The sequence below is a fragment of the Haliotis rufescens genome, unplaced genomic scaffold (genome assembly GCF_023055435.1).
Source record: "Haliotis rufescens isolate VD_foot unplaced genomic scaffold, xgHalRufe1.0.p SCAF_103, whole genome shotgun sequence".
Classification (NCBI taxonomy): Eukaryota; Metazoa; Mollusca; class Gastropoda; order Lepetellida; family Haliotidae; genus Haliotis; species Haliotis rufescens.
The window spans coordinates 243,781-262,251 of NW_025963784.1; the positions used below are offsets into that span (position 1 = coordinate 243,781).

Below are 18,471 nucleotides of genomic sequence, written 5' to 3' on the forward strand. Positions count from 1 at the left end.
AACTGCAAGTCTGAGAAGAATGTGGCTATTTTTGCTGTTCATTAACTGTACAAATTTTCTTCGTGATGGATACGTATAATAATAGTTAGGCAGGTATTTGATTCTTATATCCTCATATACTGGAAATATCAATAAAACATGGTATTCATTTTCTTGGTTACATTTGCAGAAAGGACACATCTATGTTAAAACATCATTATCTTTGGAGTGTCTGTATAACTGTATATTGAGGGTATATATACCACACCTGAACTTCGTTAAGCATCTGCGTAAAGGGAGAGAGTATCTGCCCAGTGACGTTAAAATATGGTGCTCTTGTTACCCCGCCTGGCGCTCAGCATTAAGGGGATAAGACTGGTCAATTTGTGGTCAGTATATTGTGTCAGAGTGGGGTATTCATGTTAAAACTTCGGTATGGTGTATCAGTGGCTTGTTCTGTAAAAACGACATGAGCAGACACACATACATATACACACACGCGTGCATGCACGTTACTTCATATAAGAGCAGAATTCTTGAACGCAACGTTAAACCTGCAGATTTTCGGGGTACGGTGGCCCAGTCGTCTAGGGCGCCGCCTTTTGCTTTGTAGAGTTGCGTCCCTTGGGCACGCCAGACACCTGTGATCCTGGGTTCGAATCCCGGTTCGCCCAGATTATGTTTCTAGGTTTGTCAGCACCATACCCGTCCTCTTGGGTTTCACCGAAGCGGTAAACGTCTGAGACCTGCATCACTTCGGGCTTTCCTCTCACATTAAGCTGACACGCCGTGATATAACTGTAATACTGTTAAAAGCAGCGTTGAACCCAACTCACTCACTCACACACTCTGGAGATTTAATTAGAAAGGAAATTAGATTCAGCCCCACTCACACCCGATATTGAAGAAACATGGTGATTGTCCCTTGCCGATCTCAAATTATCAAGATTTCATTTCAATTACATGTTATCGCAAGCTGTACTACCAACGCCGTTACAAACATTATCCTGTCAACAAAGTCAATTGTAGACAATGTCAGGGATAGATAGGGTTTAATAATGCATACCACGTTTACAGTAGCTGGTCAAAGGGAGGCAACTCTGTTTTCAGATATTACGTTAGCATTTGAAAAGTACGGAAGTTATCCTGACGAGACCTGGATACTGTGGGTAAAATGCTTACAGGCGTATTGTCAATAGAAGCATCATCTGTAGCTGCTCGTACTGGGCTAAAATGACTTTGTTTTCTGAATGTGGCAAATGTACGTAATAATGACGAAAGGTATAATGAAATGAAGTGCACTGATTTTTAAACGGCTTTAAATGTTGTGTTTTGTGTTGAACTCATTTTCCAAAATGGAAATAGTATTTTCCTGTTTTAAATCATACCATGAAGCAAATTTGTTCTTCATTTCATGTACATGAAACTTTGATCTTTTGATCACCACAACCATTGTACCTGTAACCTATTGTTCAGGTTGTGTGAAAGGGAGAGAAAACGTTTACGCTTACTTATGCTATTTCTGGTGATATAAACAGAGGGACGGTTTGAATATTTGAAACGATGTACAATATGAAGGTTGTATAGCACTGGGATCGAATTACGAATTACGAAAATGTTCTGATTACTTGAATAATCAGTTTTTTATTCAATTCAATTTAGAAAGTTTGTGAATTTCTGAGTAATTTATCATTATCACTGCGAGGTGGAGGTATTTGAATTCGTCAGAGATGTTTGTATGGATAAGAGCGACAAAACCCTTTGCATAATCACAAGAAATCTCTGTAGAAAGCCGACTCCATTTTACGATTCTGACTTTATTAAAAGCATCACTATGAACTTTCATTATTTCCGGGACATATTTCCCATGAAAGCCCCAATCCGTAGCATTCTAAACTTAATAAATATACAACGCCAGAGAATAACCAGTCTTGATTATCTACCGAAACACATTCCATTGGGCGCATAAGGCAAAATGGGGGGGGAAAACTATAGGAATGGATAACTGATAATCACTGATGACACCACGTCTTGTGAAAGTGCACGCATGTCCTGCCCAACCGGTAGGAGTCGCCATTGGTACAATCTGACTCCACGTGTAGGAGCCGCCATTGGTACAATCTGACTCCACGTGTTCTTAGGGTAAACTTGCAAATGCAGAAAACACAAAGAAACTGTAATTTGATAAATATATTTATTTTCCAAACATGATGACTGATGATATGACCCTGTTTACTGATTGCTGTATAGTAGACCTGAGATTACAATATTTCGGAACAAGGTAAAAACGTATGGTCGAAATGATAAAAACACAGTTTGTTTTCATATTTATATAATATTTCTTCTACCAAGGTGCAATTACACTGACAAGGAGGATCGTCACTGCAGGATGTTGAGAATGTCCTCCCATTCGATCGTGCATCTCTCTTTACATGTCCATAGTGCTTTGACCAGGTCCAGATAGGTGGCCGAATTTCCATTCCACTGCTTCCATTTAGTGAGCATAATCAAGATCTGCATATACATTGAACATGGGTGTGCAACTCTGCCCTGTTGGATAGCCACAACGCTGAGGCCAAGTTCAATCCCGACGTGCTCAAATCCATTCCCGACATGTCTCGCAACAAGGCCGAGATCTCGTGGAGTTACAGGAGTCTTCAGTCTCTCGTTCACACAGCGTTTTGAACCTACACAGAAATCTGTATTACTTGATGTAACACCAATTCTACCACAAAGGCTCACATAAACAGGTTTCTTTCTGTTTTGTGTGATTGACATGTGGTATCGAATTAACCTTTATTCATCTCCAATGCTCACCGATATTCCAAATAAGCAATACAAATTGACAGAAAAAAAAGTTGCACAAATCGTCCCATATACATATTTGTCATCATAATAACGATCAAAATATGTTGAAAGTTATGCTGAACACATATGGCATATATTACCAAATTTCTGAAATGAAATCATCAAATCATGATAAAGAATGTCGCACAAAATTATGGCAGTTATAATTTAACGCACCTCTGCTTATGATCTGTTCGATCAGCCCGTTGCTTGACTGGTGCATTCTCTAGAACGAAAATCATACACAATCAATTGTGTGTTGAGATGATATGCTGTAGTATTTCCTGAAAGGCGTTGAATTCAAATACCGTATTATTCTTCAGGTGGGATGAAACTTCCACACTATAACACTTTATATGGAATGATAAACTTCCACACAATAACACTTAATATGGAATGATAAACTTCCACACTATAACACTTAATATGGAATGATAAACTTCCACACAATAATACTGAATATGGAATGATAAACAGAGACAATGTCTGCCGGAACAGGAGTGAGTATATAAAGACTTTGAACAGTATTTTCGTTACCTTATATCCACTATTAAGCATACAGAAATGATGTGTACATATATTACTACCATTAGTGTACCTTAATGAACAGATCTAAAAGGGCGTTATTAAGACGTACCTGATACTGAAGTCCGGAGAAGCACGAGGCAATATTCCCCATGCTGCCTATACATATATGACACTGACGTACACCACTCTGTGTGTTCAACTGGTATGACTAAATCAAAAACTCTAGGCTATATGTGAGCACTGCGGGATGCCCCGGCACGAGAGGGGACACAACGTCTCACTCTCTCTCGCAATAGCTTCAACCAAAGATTTAGGAATTTCGGATTTTCGGATTTCAAAACTGATATAAAGGCGGAGTTTGGCAAAATGGTGTGTATGTGAAAGAGATTATAATAGACCTATGTGGGGGGTTATACCTCTTATCGTGCATTTTAAGTTTGTTGTCACACACTATGACCAACAATAATAAAGAAATAACATCACAGCAGTGTCGATAATTGACGTGTGGTCACAAAAGGAACCTGCGGTTCAGTATGCCGCTCACACATGTAGATAAGAGAGCAGTGAAGTTGTCACTGCTCTCTTATCTACATGTGTAAGCGGCAGCCTAAAAACTGAAAGAACAAGACCATAGAATGGATCAGAACTTGATGTTAGACGTGTCAGCAATACGAAAATGTCAATGATTGGACTATAATCATGATTGGATCTTCTTCAGCTGTAGTCAAGTCGTCCACACGGACAGACGGACACACTATCATACCTCTTCCAAATGTCCACTGCAAGGTCCACGTATCATGAATTTTGTTGACAATAATTTCACATACATTCTAATTGTTGACTTTCTACGCCTTGTAAAACATCTTTCAAACGCAGGTAATGTGATGATCAACAACATTTCTATTAACAGTTCGTTCGTTACATCCATTTCAGTTTCCGGAATTTCAGATTGCGAATGACAGAAGAACCCAATTAGTTATCACTTGCACATTCTTCCGCGTGAGGGGCGGTAGGGTAGTCCAGTGGTTATAATGTTCGCTCGTCACGCCTAAGACCCGGGTTCGAATCCTCACATGGGTTCAATGTGTGAAGCCCATTTCTGGTGCCCACCGCAGTGATATTGCTAAAATATTGCTAAAAGCCTTCACTCATTCTCTCTTCCCCGTGTTCATATGAGGCAGAGTGACTAGTCGTTTCGAAGGACGGATGGATAATTAGCAATTGCTCAACTATAATGTCTCTCTGGGATGATAATTGTAATAATGTGGTCTCCAGCTAGAGCTGCACTACAGCGTTTCTATTGCTGTTGATATGTAGAATATCTGTGAAACAACTGAACATGTATGTTAAGCTAGGGCAGATAAAATGTGTAGCTCTGAAGCCCAGATGACAGTAAATCATGCATGCTGACGGTATCTTATATAATTAGTGTGAAACGTAGCATGCAGAAAATGTAATCTTCGATTCGCTGATGTTATTATTCAGTCGCTCAGGAAAGATAAATTTCGTTGCACAGACCAAACCTAAGCACCCACCCATCGTCAGCTACACAGAATTATAATTCTACTACATTTGTTACATGTAGGTTACAGTCAACGTCGCATATCATATCACACACGAGGTGAAGAAACGATATATATATCCTGTTACTATATATGACATTTGTTCCTTTCTCAATACCAGTTTATCATCAGTTGGTGTGTGGCATTGTAAAGGAATGACATTTGGAAACACACGTACTTGACCTCATGGAATACAATTCTTCAATTACGTCATCTTTAAATAAAACCCGTTCTGTAATTGGAATAGATCTCGACTTAACGCATGTCATAAGCATGTGCTCAATGTGTTCAACTTCAGTGAAAGCAAAAGAAAACGCTGAACACAAATGAAATCATTGTACCGCTCTGTGCCGGTCACTGGTGGTTAATATGAAAGGATGGGTTATCTTTCGTGCCAATTCTCGGGAAAGAACAAAAGACTCAAACACATTCCTTGGTGTGTGGAACTCAAAGGTTGTATACTTGTAAACATTTTTGATAGCCGTTAATATATAACAGTAATCGCATCTTTACCAGTCTTTCACATGTACAAACATCAACAATATTGAGAAAGTCCTGCATTCACATATACATGTGCACACATTGAACACATTCATGCACTGGAAACATATGATGCAACCCCTGACGTCCCTCTCTGATCCCAGCACATCCTTACCTTATGCTCGTATTATCAGCATACTACACGTAGGTCACCAAACATTGTATTCCTGACACCACCGTAGCGTCATGTCTTTACATATAATAGTTCCTTGTATGTCCCACGACACTTAACATGCATGACACGAAGTATGACCCTTATATGTGTCACACTGTGATGGCCGTCTCTTTCACATGCACTGCAGTTGATAAAGGAGGCCTACCCGATATCTAAATCCTGACAAGCATGATCTAATATTCCCCATGATCATTTTCCCATCTTCGAATCCGCAGCGTGTGATATTGTGACACAGCTAACACAATGTAGCCAGCCCAGTTTATACATGCATACCTGATGGGGGGGGACTCCCTTGTACAATTTACCGGCACACTGTAAATCTCAGACGTATGTAATCAACAAATTGCTGTCATTTCTCTAAATCACGGACTTCGGATTTCCGGATTTTCGGCTATGAATCGCCATGTCATTCAGTTACATAGTTGTCACAACAGGGGGGATATGTTTTCATTCATACTCAGTGGTTATAGGCTGCTTATCAAATCTTCTCAATGTCAACACCACGTGGAGTAAGCTGTCTACTTCAGACGCCGTAAAAGCGTGTTTGATCATAGTATTGAGACGAGAGAAGCCATATTATTACCAATAAAACTCGTATATATGATTTGTTTCTTTTGTATATATGTGTGATGAGGTTTTATTTTACTCGAAAAGCGTAAATTCGTGTGGGATAACACACAATATGTTGATGTTGAGCAGTATATCAATCAATATAAGTTATGGTGTATCAATTAATTGTCTCCTATCATGGGAATCCGGTAAAGTGGACAGGCACACTGACACGTATGCAGGATTTCTGCACTTTCCTCACTTTCTCCAGTAATAATGATGATATTAGTGTTAGATTGTCAGATGTTTTCCTGTCGTTTCCGGAGTGAATGAACTTTTCAATTTCATTCGAAAATATGACGCAATTTTGCATACTCTCACTGCAGATACTAATCTATCTATCGAACTAGGGACTATTCTGGTTTGTCTGAAATGGGGGTTGTCTGTGGGCACTACGCAATAAAACGAAACGAAACGAAACACACTTCGGGCAGCTATATGGCAGATAGTTCATGCAAGATGTGAACAAGACAATCCGACAATCCGACATAGCATATGACGTTTCGTTTGTTTGTTAAAATCAGTTCATAACACTGTGGTTGAGACAAGCAGTTAGTTCTAGGTAGGATACGGACCTCATGTTATACTACTCATCAGGCATTTAGTACAGGCTGCCCCCTGAGGTATATATGAAAACTAAGTGGTATTAAATGTAATGGAGATGAAGGAAACTCCCTTACAAACAACATGAAGGTTTATCTGAAAGCATACGACGCCGTTGGGTTCGGATGACACCAACACAGCTGAATGACCAACTCTGACCACCTGATTCGCTCCAGTCAGCTCTTGCAGCAATCATAGGATACTGGTGCCTTATTCATCACCGGATTATACACAGGGCAGATGTAATGTAGTATAATCACATGATCATCATCAGTAGCATAAGCTGGGACGCTTGAAACTACTATCAGACTGCCAGTAACACCACGTAGACTAACATAGACTCAAACATCCATATGTGCAATGTATAAATGAACAAAAAACCCTGTAGTTTTAAAAAGCAACATTTATTCGTGAAACATAAGGAAATATCAAACATGTACGTTATTCTTAACATATACTAGAGCAGTGAGTCGACAGTGTTGTTGTTATTTTAGGTGTGCACTACGAATGACACACTAAGTCGATGGTGATTGGAGAATGTTTAGTATGGCATCCATTTCGAGCGTACATCTACCTCTGCATCTCCACAACGCTCTGACGAGCACAAGGCCAGTGGCAGATCTGCCATTCCTCTCCTTCCACTTGGTGAGCATGTGTAAGGTCTGCATATAAAGTGAAGTTGGGTGTGAAACTTTGCCTTGTTCGATCACCACAAGATTGAGTCCAAGTTCGATTCCAATAGATTCAAACCCGATCCCAATATGATTTGCCACCAGGCTGACACCTTTCTGAGAAACAGGGATTCTCAGTCTTTCCTCATTTACAGGGCCTACAAAACAAATTAACATCACGTTTTATGATTTAAAAAATGTGAATGAAAATTATAGATGAGTTTGCGTTTTGAGTAATTTTGTTTTTGTCTTTTCAAACTTACATTTTAACAAACACCTTACAAATCAGAACAGATACGGAAAGTATGTTGCGAGACATAGTACATCTTAATATATGCAGAGGAGAATACATATTCTCTCCACGTCTACAGTATAGCATATGTGTACTTAAGATATTATGCGACGTTCATATTGCATATTTAACATAATCAAATTGATCAAGATGAAAAGGACATATTCAATGACATTAAATAAACGAACCTGTCAATGTGACCAATGGATTATATGAACGGATCATCTGGTTGTGTGGCTGGTGAAGTCTCTGGAAGGGAGATGTTTATACCATCACATGTCATGTATAAAATTAAATGTTGCAAGCTTATGTCATATATACTTTTCGTGCTGTCACACATACACACACACACACACACACACACACACACACACACACACACACACACACACACACACACACACACACACGCACGCACGCACGCACGCACGCACGCACGCACGCACGCACACACACACACACACACACGCATACACGCACACACACACGCACACACGCACGCGCGCACGCACGTACACACACACACACAGAAATAAAGACAGACTGTATAAGACCATGCAACCACAAACGTGCACATCGACATGCAAACAATGAGCTCGTTAGTTTCTAATAATTAAAGTTCACCTACCCGATACCCAAATCCGGACCAGCATGACACATAATTCCCCATTGTCGGCTCTGTACATACGTTTTACCCTCTGCTTTACTGATCTGCTGTCCGTTCAATCGCTTGCTCTTTATATGTAGGCTTTGTGAAGGGGATTTCCCTAAACTTGTCGACAAAAATTACTGTTGCAGATAAGCGGCCGCGAGTTTATCGACGGGCGTTTATTGAAGCAAGACGCGAGAACGCGAGGTCTTTCCCAGGGTGTAGCATCTAAGAAGACTGAGAGGTAATGCATGCTATACATCATAAATCCGAAAATCCGACTTGTTGTACATTCACTTCACAATGTCAACTAGTTAGCGGAAACGTCTTTAGGGTGTGTGTGTGTGTGTTTTTGGTTTTGTGTTTTTGTTTTTTGGTGTGTTTTTGTGTGTGTTTGTGTGTGTGTGTGTTTTTGTGTGTGTGTTTTTGTGTGTGTGTTTGTGTGTGTGTGTGTGTGTGTGTGTGTGTGTGTGTGTGTGTGTGTGTGTGTGTGTGTGTGTGTGTGTGTGTGTGTGTGTGTGTGTGTGTGTGATGAGTCAGTTCGCATTGAGAGCTCAGTGGGATATAACAACATAGCGAAGAGCTTCACTTGAACTGATTGTGAAGGCGGAACATTCTGCTGTTTGTTTGACCTCGATGTGAACAGACAGCAGTTGAATCATCTCACATCTACTCCCTACACATCAAGTTGTGATTAAAGTGACATGCGTGATAATAAAGGAATATCTGCTATACACTCATCCTGTTGAATTGAATGTACTGGTTACAAAGAGGAATATAGAAAATGGCTATAGTGTACAACAATGTCACATTATCCCAAATAGACTCAATATATTATGTTTTAGATATGATACTGACGTTACAGTTGATGAAGTGTTATTATTAAATAACTGACAATTGAATAACTATTCTGAAATGCATTGATATTTTTGAATGGACATGTGAATAAATCCAGTTGAAACAGAGAATCTCTGATTGACTGTGTCGGATTTTCGGACTAGCTAAGTCACAAGACAAGTAAACGTTCTTGTCGTCTCTTGATTGACTTGCCGATCGACTACGCCTGTCCTATACTTTTTTTTTATCGAAAAGTACAGCATGAGTAGTATTTCATTTTAGTTGTTTTCATAATTATATTGTAGGTATTTTACATGAGTAAAATTTTAAACTCCCCCTTTTGACAATGTTATTGACCCAGGGGGTAAAAAGCACTTAACATCCACGTTAGTGTTCCTGGATATAATGTTAGTATTATGTGACGTACATTAGTGTAGAAATAGTACAAACTATACAAACATCTCGTTCTAGTGATGTTTCAAAGTGAATGTCACGTGGAACAATATGCCTTCAGCTTCGACTTATGTCATCTACATTTCCCTGTTGCTTATGTACTTAAACGCATGCACATATCATTCAAATGTCCTGGAAAGACACATTTTTCTTACATCTAAGCTTAAATTCAATCAAGATTCGGCATCACAGGCCTGATCAAGTCATCCCAGAAATAGGAAATAAGGTAATCTTTTTACTAAATATGACATGCTACCTGTCAAAATCATTTGCAATTCTATCCCTTATAATTACTATGACCTTTACAGGGAGATTTCAGACCTCCTTACTCACTTACTTAAATGGATCGGGTGGTCATGCTTGGTGACTTGGTTGACAGCGTGGAGTAGTAACCCGACGACGTGAGTCATTGCTCATGATAGTGATCCCTGGATTCTTTGGTCGAGACTCGATACTTTACAGGCCACCGTGATATGTCAAGAGTATAGCTGGTAGCGGCATTTGGCATACATACAGATAAAATAGTGTATGTGTGTGTGTGTGTGTGTGTGTGTGTGTGTGAGAGAGTGAGTGAGTGAGTGAGTGAGTGAGTGTGTGTGTGTGTTCGTGTGTTCGTGTATGTGTGTGTGTGTGTGTGTGTGTGTTCGTGTGTTCGTGTTTGTGTGTGTGTTTGAACGAACAAAAGACAAACAACAACTTCAACATTTTCATGAAGATGTTTCTGCAGAATGTTCCCTTCGCAAAACTGAAATTTGAAAAGGATCATATGTTTTTATATCCAGGAAATACTTAATGGGGCAAATTTTACGAGTTGAATGGGCGTGAAAGCATGAATAGCTGCATAAGAGGAAAAATAGTGGTGGTGTGGATTGGCATACAGGAGAAATGAGACAAGCATGCTGTTAACCAAAGTAAATCGTCTCGTGCACCAATACACGTGAATGTGTTTGCTTTTCAATAGTACATAATATGATATGAACTTATACACATTAGCAGGTCATTTTGCGTTGAGAGCTCAATGGGATATAACAACATAGCAAAGAACTTCACTTGAACTGATTGCGAAAGCGGAACCTTCTACTGTTTAATTGACCTCGATGTGTACGTACAGGAGTTGAATCATCTCACATCTATTTTCTATACATCAAGTTTTGATAAAAGCGACATAGGTAATAATAAAGGAATATCTTCTAATATTTTCCTCCTATTCATTTTAATGTACTGGTTACAAAAGAATATCTGGGTAATAATAAAGGAATATCTGCAAATATATCGTCCTGTTCAATTAAATGTACTGGTTACAAAGAGAAATATCGAAAAATGGTTACAGTATACAGCAATGTCACATTAGCCAAATAGACTCAACATAATATGTTTTAGATATGGTACTGAGATAACGGTGCTGCAGTGCGCATTGGTTATTGCAGAGCATGTGTCGGATCTTAAATAACTGACAATTGAATAACTATTTTGAAATGCATTGATATTTTTTAATGGAATTTTGACATGTGTTATTATTAAATAACTGACAATTGAATAACTATTCTGAAATGCATTGATATTTTTGAATAGATACGTGAATAAATCCAGTTGGAACGGAGAATCTCTGATTGACTGTGTCGGATTTTCGGACTAGCTACGTCACAATCGCCGCCGACAAGTAAACGTTCTTGTCGTCTCTTGTACCGGGTCTCGACTACTTCTGTCCTATACCCTGAAGCTGAGATTGTTTTGTCGAAAAGGTACAAAGTAAATAGTATTTCATTTCAATGGTTTTCATAGTTAGAGTGCAGGTATTTTACATGAAGTAACATTTTAAACTCCCGCTTTTGACAATGTTATTGAACCCAAGGGATAAAATGCATATGTGACATACATTAGTGTAGAAATGGGACAAACTATACAAACATCTCGTTCTAGTGATGTTTCAAAGTGAATGTCACGTGGAATAATATGCCTTAAGCTTCAACTCATGTCATCCATATTTCCCTGTTGCTTGTGTACTTAAACGCATGTGCATATCATTAAATTTCCTGGAAACACACATTTTTCTTACAACTAAGCTAAACTTAAATCAAGGTTCGGCATCATAGGCCTGATCAAGTCATTCCAGAAGTAGGAAATTAGGTAGATTTTTTTACGAAATATGACATGCTGCCTGTCAAAGTGATTTTCAATTCTATCCCATACTATGACCTTTACAGGGAGATTTCACACCTCCTTACTCACTTACTTAAATGGATCGGGTGGTCATGTTTTTTGACTTGGTTGACAGCGTGAAGTGGTAACCCGACGACGTGAATCATTGCTCATGATAGTGATCCCTGGATTCTTTGGTCGAGACTCGATACTTTACAGGCCACCGTGATATGTCAGGAGTATTGCTGGTGGCGGCATTTGGCAACAACAAACAGCTTACATCTTTTATGAATTTTATGAGTGTGGCGGGTGCTTCTGGTAGAGCATTACATGCTAATCATTCTGTGGAATACCTGGTGTCATCACTGATTTCCAGTGATCCATTCATATACTTTTCATCACTATTTCATCTTTTCTATGCATAAAAATGTGACAGTGTTTCAGGCTTCTCTATTATTGAGAATATGACTTGTATGTTTGTCATTCGAATACTTTGTCAAGATATTTGTAGAATGTAGGGGAGCATATTATTGAATACATAAAATCGGATTTTCGAAACAACTAGATTTGTCATCCCTACAACTCTGTTTCAATGGTGCATAGATATGAATGCAGTCACTAATTGTCCAAATGTTTTATGGTAAAAGTGTAGAAGACTGGATAGGATAGCCATTTCCTTGTCTGTGACGGGTGCCACCAGTGGGACAGGATACCTTTTCGCGAACTTCTGGTATCATCTCTATTTGATTTCATACCTGAGAACCACTACCGCCCATAACCAGTATTTGCAAACTTCCAACCAGGACTATAATAGAGCTACTATAGAAAGTAGAACACTGATTGTCGTCCATAATCAATCAGCAAAATTCTACGGCCGACAAACCCTTGTGAAATTGTTCAAAAGAAGAGACAACAAATAAACAGTACACTTGGAACAACATAACACAAATAATTTGACTGTTCAATCGTGACCGGATATTGTAGAGGCAAATCGTTATGTGAGAGGCAATTATGTCTCCGGATTTTCGGATTACGGATGACGTTAAGACCACAAGTATTCATCCCTCGCTAGTTCATCCTCAAATATAAGAGACAGAAAGACAAGATGTTACAAAAGGCATCACATCAATTTATTAAAAGCATTTATTCTCAACATATACAAATAGAATCACAATGTATTACAAACGGAAAAGATATTACTCTCTAAATAAAGGGTGTTCAGTGTGCAACTTGAGGAAACAGAAAATCAATCAGATCATTTAGGATCCCAATCTATGTACAAAAGCCTCAGTGAACCTAGCATCTCGACTCGATATTTCAAAGTGGGAACCCAATCAATCAATGATAACTGTACATGAGAAGAGTGTTCAGTGCAGCGTTAGTATATGAGAGAACATAAATGTAGGCATGATTTCTCTGTATGTGGTCGGGGAAACTCAGTGAAGCATTACTTATATACCCACTCGTGTATTCACAGCGTAAAGCAAGACAGCGTCATGTGAAAACAGCTCTCCGACTAGATTACACAGACACAGTGGACGGTCCCTGAAGGATGTTGAGAATGTCCTCCCACTCAATGGTACACCTGTCATTGCAACTCCACAGTGCTCTGACAAGGACCAGGCCAGTGGCAATTCTCCCGTTCTTCTCCTTCCACTTGGTAAGCATGTGTACAACTTGCATATATGGTGAACATGGATGTGCACAAGTCACATGTTCGATAACCACGAGAGTCAGTCCAAGTTCGATGCCAACAGACTCGAACCCAATCCCGATATGACTTGCAACAAGGCTGAGATCTCTTCCAGATACAGGAGTATCCAACATCTCATCATTTAAGGCATATGCTTGGTTCCAGTGTGTTGACCCTACAACATTAAACTCACAATAAACTACCTATTTACTTGTGTACATTTTGTTTGATAGATGATGTTACAACATTCAGTTCACATTCATTATTCCAAATAGCTTCACTAAACAAAAACATATGGTACATACATAAAGTAACGTAAACAGAAATCATTTGGTACACACAGAACTAAACTTCCTGAAATATAATAAGACAAGCAAATTGTTTAAATTCAATAAAACTAAAACATCAAACTAAAAGGCGACTATGCTTGTTGTAAGAGGCGACTAACAGGATCGGGTGGTAAGGCTCGCTAACATGTTTGTTGCATGTCATCGGTCCCAATTGCGTAGATCGATACTTTTGATGTTAATCACTGGATTGTCTGGTCCAGACTCGATTATTTACAGATTGCCGTCATATAGCTGGAATATTGCTGAGTGCGACTTTAAACAACAACAAAACAAAATACAAGCAAACAAAACAACAAACAATGTAATTTAACGTACATGTAACTCTCTCTGTCAGATTGGGTTCATTTTGGCAGTTCATCGAGTTCTCTGAGGTGGACAGTCTCTGGAATCGAATAAACACTGTTTCAAACACGATTGATAGCTACACCATCAAAGCAATAAAACAATATGGATAATCTTACATAAACTAAACAAGAGAATGCAATGACAAATTCACATGAACATGTACACACGCCGACGCGCATTATAAACATTGACATGCTAAAGTTCGAATAGGGAAAGCACGTGAAATATGCCTATGGCTGTAAACATAACATCTTGACCCACCTGATATCGGGATATTGGCCAGCATGAAACAATATTACCCATACTGTCTGTATTTATGCCTCTACTCCACACATGTGTATCCGACAGTCAGCTGACACAATCTGATACTGTCGACTCTTCTGACAGGATTTATATATCGGAGTAGCATAAGGGCATAAGATTCCCCTGTGGTGCAGCACATTGTAGTACATTGTCAGTCACAGGCATATGTTACAGTCAACTTACAACCGATTTTTGGATCGCAGATCGCGGAGTTCGGATTTTAGGATTTCATATCAGGCTGATGGGTATGGGTAAAATAGGCCGGTGATGATGCAGGTGAAGGGACAAGAAGTAGTCCTGAAACGTCGTTACAAATCATAGAGAAAATTGTGATCCATAAGAGTCTCATGTCTGTCTTCTTGTAGAGTATTCAACAAGTCATATCGATATTTGTCCTTTCTTGGCCATCTGTCTTGTTCAGGTGCAGTAAATAATAAACCTGTTTATGTTGCCTTATGTTCAATGAAATCAGATTGTATTTTGACATTGGGATGGTGTGATACCTAAGCCGTTGAAGCGTTGGCTCAACACAACGAAGTTCCCGTTAAAATTCCCATCATGGGGACAATGTGTGACGTCCTGTGTCTCTCGCCGTGATTGCTGGAATCCTAGCAGGGTAAACTGTACGTCTCACTCAAAATATTATTTATTGATTACGGCGTCTTGTGCTGCAAACGATTATTGTTCAAAATGTACTTAGGCTGAAGAGTGATAATGGTGATTTCAATTATTAAAAGTTTTATTTACTTATAATAACTTGTCTTGAACCTGGTTTAATACTTTAATTTATCCAGAGATATTAACAGCAAGGTTCAACCAAAATGAGCTGATTCCTTTTATAGTTACCATTTCACTACTTGATGTATTCAGTTCACTTGTTCATTCGTCTCCTTCATCAGCTCAGATGTAGATGAGCCTGTCGTTCTCATGTTCCTTATCACCAATACACGGTATACAGAATTTGATAAATACAAGAACCATTAAATACACCCCATCACATTTCCGTCGAGGTTACGATTACAAATGCTTCTGTCTTCAGTCTTTGTTACAGACAATAAATAATAAACACTAAAATAGTCAATTAATAGTATACACATTCATATGATATCATCCGACATAGGGCCTTGAAGCTGTTTGCACATAATATTTTTGGCTCAAAGCAATATTACCAAGGAAAACGATACTTATAAATCGGTGTGTGTAGGAATCTGACACTGGTATATGATACATTAAAAGTGAACCTTGTTTAAACCGATCGTTCACGATAAAAATCCCTGATCCGAAAATCCGAACAAGGCTATAAATACATGTCGCTGGAGGAACTGTTAATACCGGAATGTATACATTGTGTCAGGGCTTTGCGGGAAGGCTGGTTGGATATATGATGTCATACTCAAGTTGATCACAGTATGTAGGAACAATTATGTTGCTGTGCTGTTAAAGAAATGATATACTATGAATTACATATGTCAGAAGCGGGGTGTATGCAATTTAACGTGCTGCATTCATTTGAAAATTTGAAGAAGAAATGAGGGGGAATATGAGCGGTGAATTGTGATATTGAGAAAATGATATAATACGTGGTTGTCTACATTCACATGTCTCATCATATAAGTGTGCACCAAAACACTTGAACTTGTTTAGTTGTCAGTAGTGCATAAGATAATCATGCGGTGATCAATACGTATTGTAAAATTGACTTCCGCCAGAATAGATACAAATGATACATTACTAAGATATGAGTACATAACTAAGAACTTCCTTTGAACAAATTGTCTAGTTGAACGTTCTACTGTTTGATTGATGTCGATGTGCATGGGAGGCAATTCAGTCACCTCGCATCTACTCCTGATGCCTCCCACGAAGACTCGGGGAGCATGTGAAGATAGAAGCGACAGAATCTTTTTCATAATTATATAAGAAAATCAGGTAAAACCTCATAATTATCAACTGAATGTGCAGGTTAGAAAGAAGAATATGAAAAATGGTTGTAGTATACATGTATAACATTGTCCCAGTATCTCAAATAAACTCGGCATTATATGGTTAAGATATCGTACCCACCTTACATAGATGAAGTGATCATCAGAACAAGTGTCAGATATTAAGTAACTGGTGATTGAAGAAACTACAGGTTAGTAACTACAGGTTCGGTTTGAACGTACAATGTCTGATTGAAGGTGTCGGGTTTCCGGTCCAATGATGTGAAATGTTCAATTTACGAAAATAATATATTTACCATATCCTGTACCAGGACACTGGTTTGGTTGAATGGCTTCGATCGACTACGTCTTTCATATATGCGCTCTCTCTTAAGTTGAGGCTGCTTTATCGAAAATGTTATGTAAATACTACCTCGATGAGTAATACATCGATATGGTAGAGTGGAGAAAAGTGTATTTGGGAATAGGATATCCCCAGGTTGTAAAGGTTCAACTGAGGATGTTTCAAATAACCAGCAGCCAATCATCAGACGTTAAAATGAAATCTTTCCACTATGCATCTTTAACAATGCTGGTCCCCATACACCATTTGTTTCTGAGATGAATACGCATCATTTTTGTATACATTTGACCTCCTGAGCATTGCACTCTTTGTGTAGTGTTGTCGTTAGAACCTATCCCAGTTTCACATCAAACCTCTCTTATCACATACATCACCCACTATATAGCACAATCTGCCACTGTCGTTGTAAACATGGTTTTCACATGTCTCCAGTGTGCACTAATATACAAGAAAAGTCGTAGACAATACATTGTCAGTAATGTCAATGTGGGTTTGTGATAGCTGATCAAAGGGAGGTAACTCTATCGACTCTGTTTCCAGATTTTCGAACATGGATAAGGAAATGAGACTGGGACGCAAGTTTGTATACAGGCACAAATACACATTGCACAATATGGATGCTGTATAGCACCTTGTACACAGGATGAAGATGATAACAATGTCCAAATATGTAGGTTGATGTCACGTCCAATCAGCATATTTTCTTCGTCTGTATTCCTTGATACATAAGGAACATATGTGCGACAATCATGTGGCTTAGAAAACAGGAAACATACTGACACACGCACGCACGGACACGGGACAAAATATACAGTTACTTTTTCTGTCAGCTCGTATTGCCGATTAGGAATGTCAAATGGATAACAAGTAATTTCTTAAGGTGTATAAGCGTCAAATATACAAAAAGGATTGTGTAGATATTTGCGCTTGTCAAAACTCATTTTTGCACACAAAATCTTTCTCCGCACAAGGGCTCTTTAAGTGAAAACTTTAATGGGGTATAGGCGACGCCCAGCAGTATTTGTGACGTCATTGTATATGTGACGTAACAGTTTATGACAATAGAGGGTGACGTAAAAACGTAATCATAGTTGACGGATATCAGTATGTTTGTGACGTCATAATTCCTTTGATATACTGCTGCTACACTGCTACTACATACTGCTTCGTCAAATGTGACATCGATAAATTACATAAACACGTCCCATTTTAATTCTGGAAACCCAAAAGTCCAGAAACTCGACGGTCTTTTCCAAGTCTCGGTCAAAGGTATTTACAAAAATAAGCATGCTGTTTTCATGGCAACATACTAAGGAAGAAAAAATGAAAAAAAAAAGTTTAAAAACTCAATATTTACACCATCTCGTTCATGTTTTTGTTTCGCAAATACTTAACTTGTATTCCATCAAGTATCATACACAAAATTTAACTCATTTTAACTTAATTCAACGATTTTATAGTGATATTGAAATATTTCGCCCATGGGCGAGAAAAAGGCTTGGCCCATGGACGTGAAAATATGGTACTTGTTGTTACCCTGTCTGGCGTTCGGCATTAAGGGACTAAAACAAGGACTGGTCAGCTCGGAGTCAGTATACTGTGTCTGAGTG

At 38.8% G+C, this 18,471-nt stretch overlaps 2 protein-coding genes across 2 annotated transcripts in view; one reads left to right on the top strand and one right to left on the bottom strand.

Moving 5' to 3' along the window:
* LOC124114938 overlaps window positions 1-18,471 on the top strand; it is a 100,083-nt gene that overhangs the window by 59,905 nt on the left and 21,707 nt on the right. The window lies entirely within an intron of this gene.
* Window positions 7,289-8,509, bottom strand: LOC125377881. The gene is made up of 3 exons (XM_048391957.1): window positions 8,435-8,509; window positions 7,995-8,055; window positions 7,289-7,672 (listed from the first exon to the last, which is right to left on the bottom strand). The coding sequence occupies exons 1-3, from the start codon at window positions 8,474-8,476 to the stop codon at window positions 7,359-7,361; spliced, it is 417 nt and encodes a 138-aa protein (XP_048247914.1). The 5' UTR covers window positions 8,477-8,509; the 3' UTR covers window positions 7,289-7,358.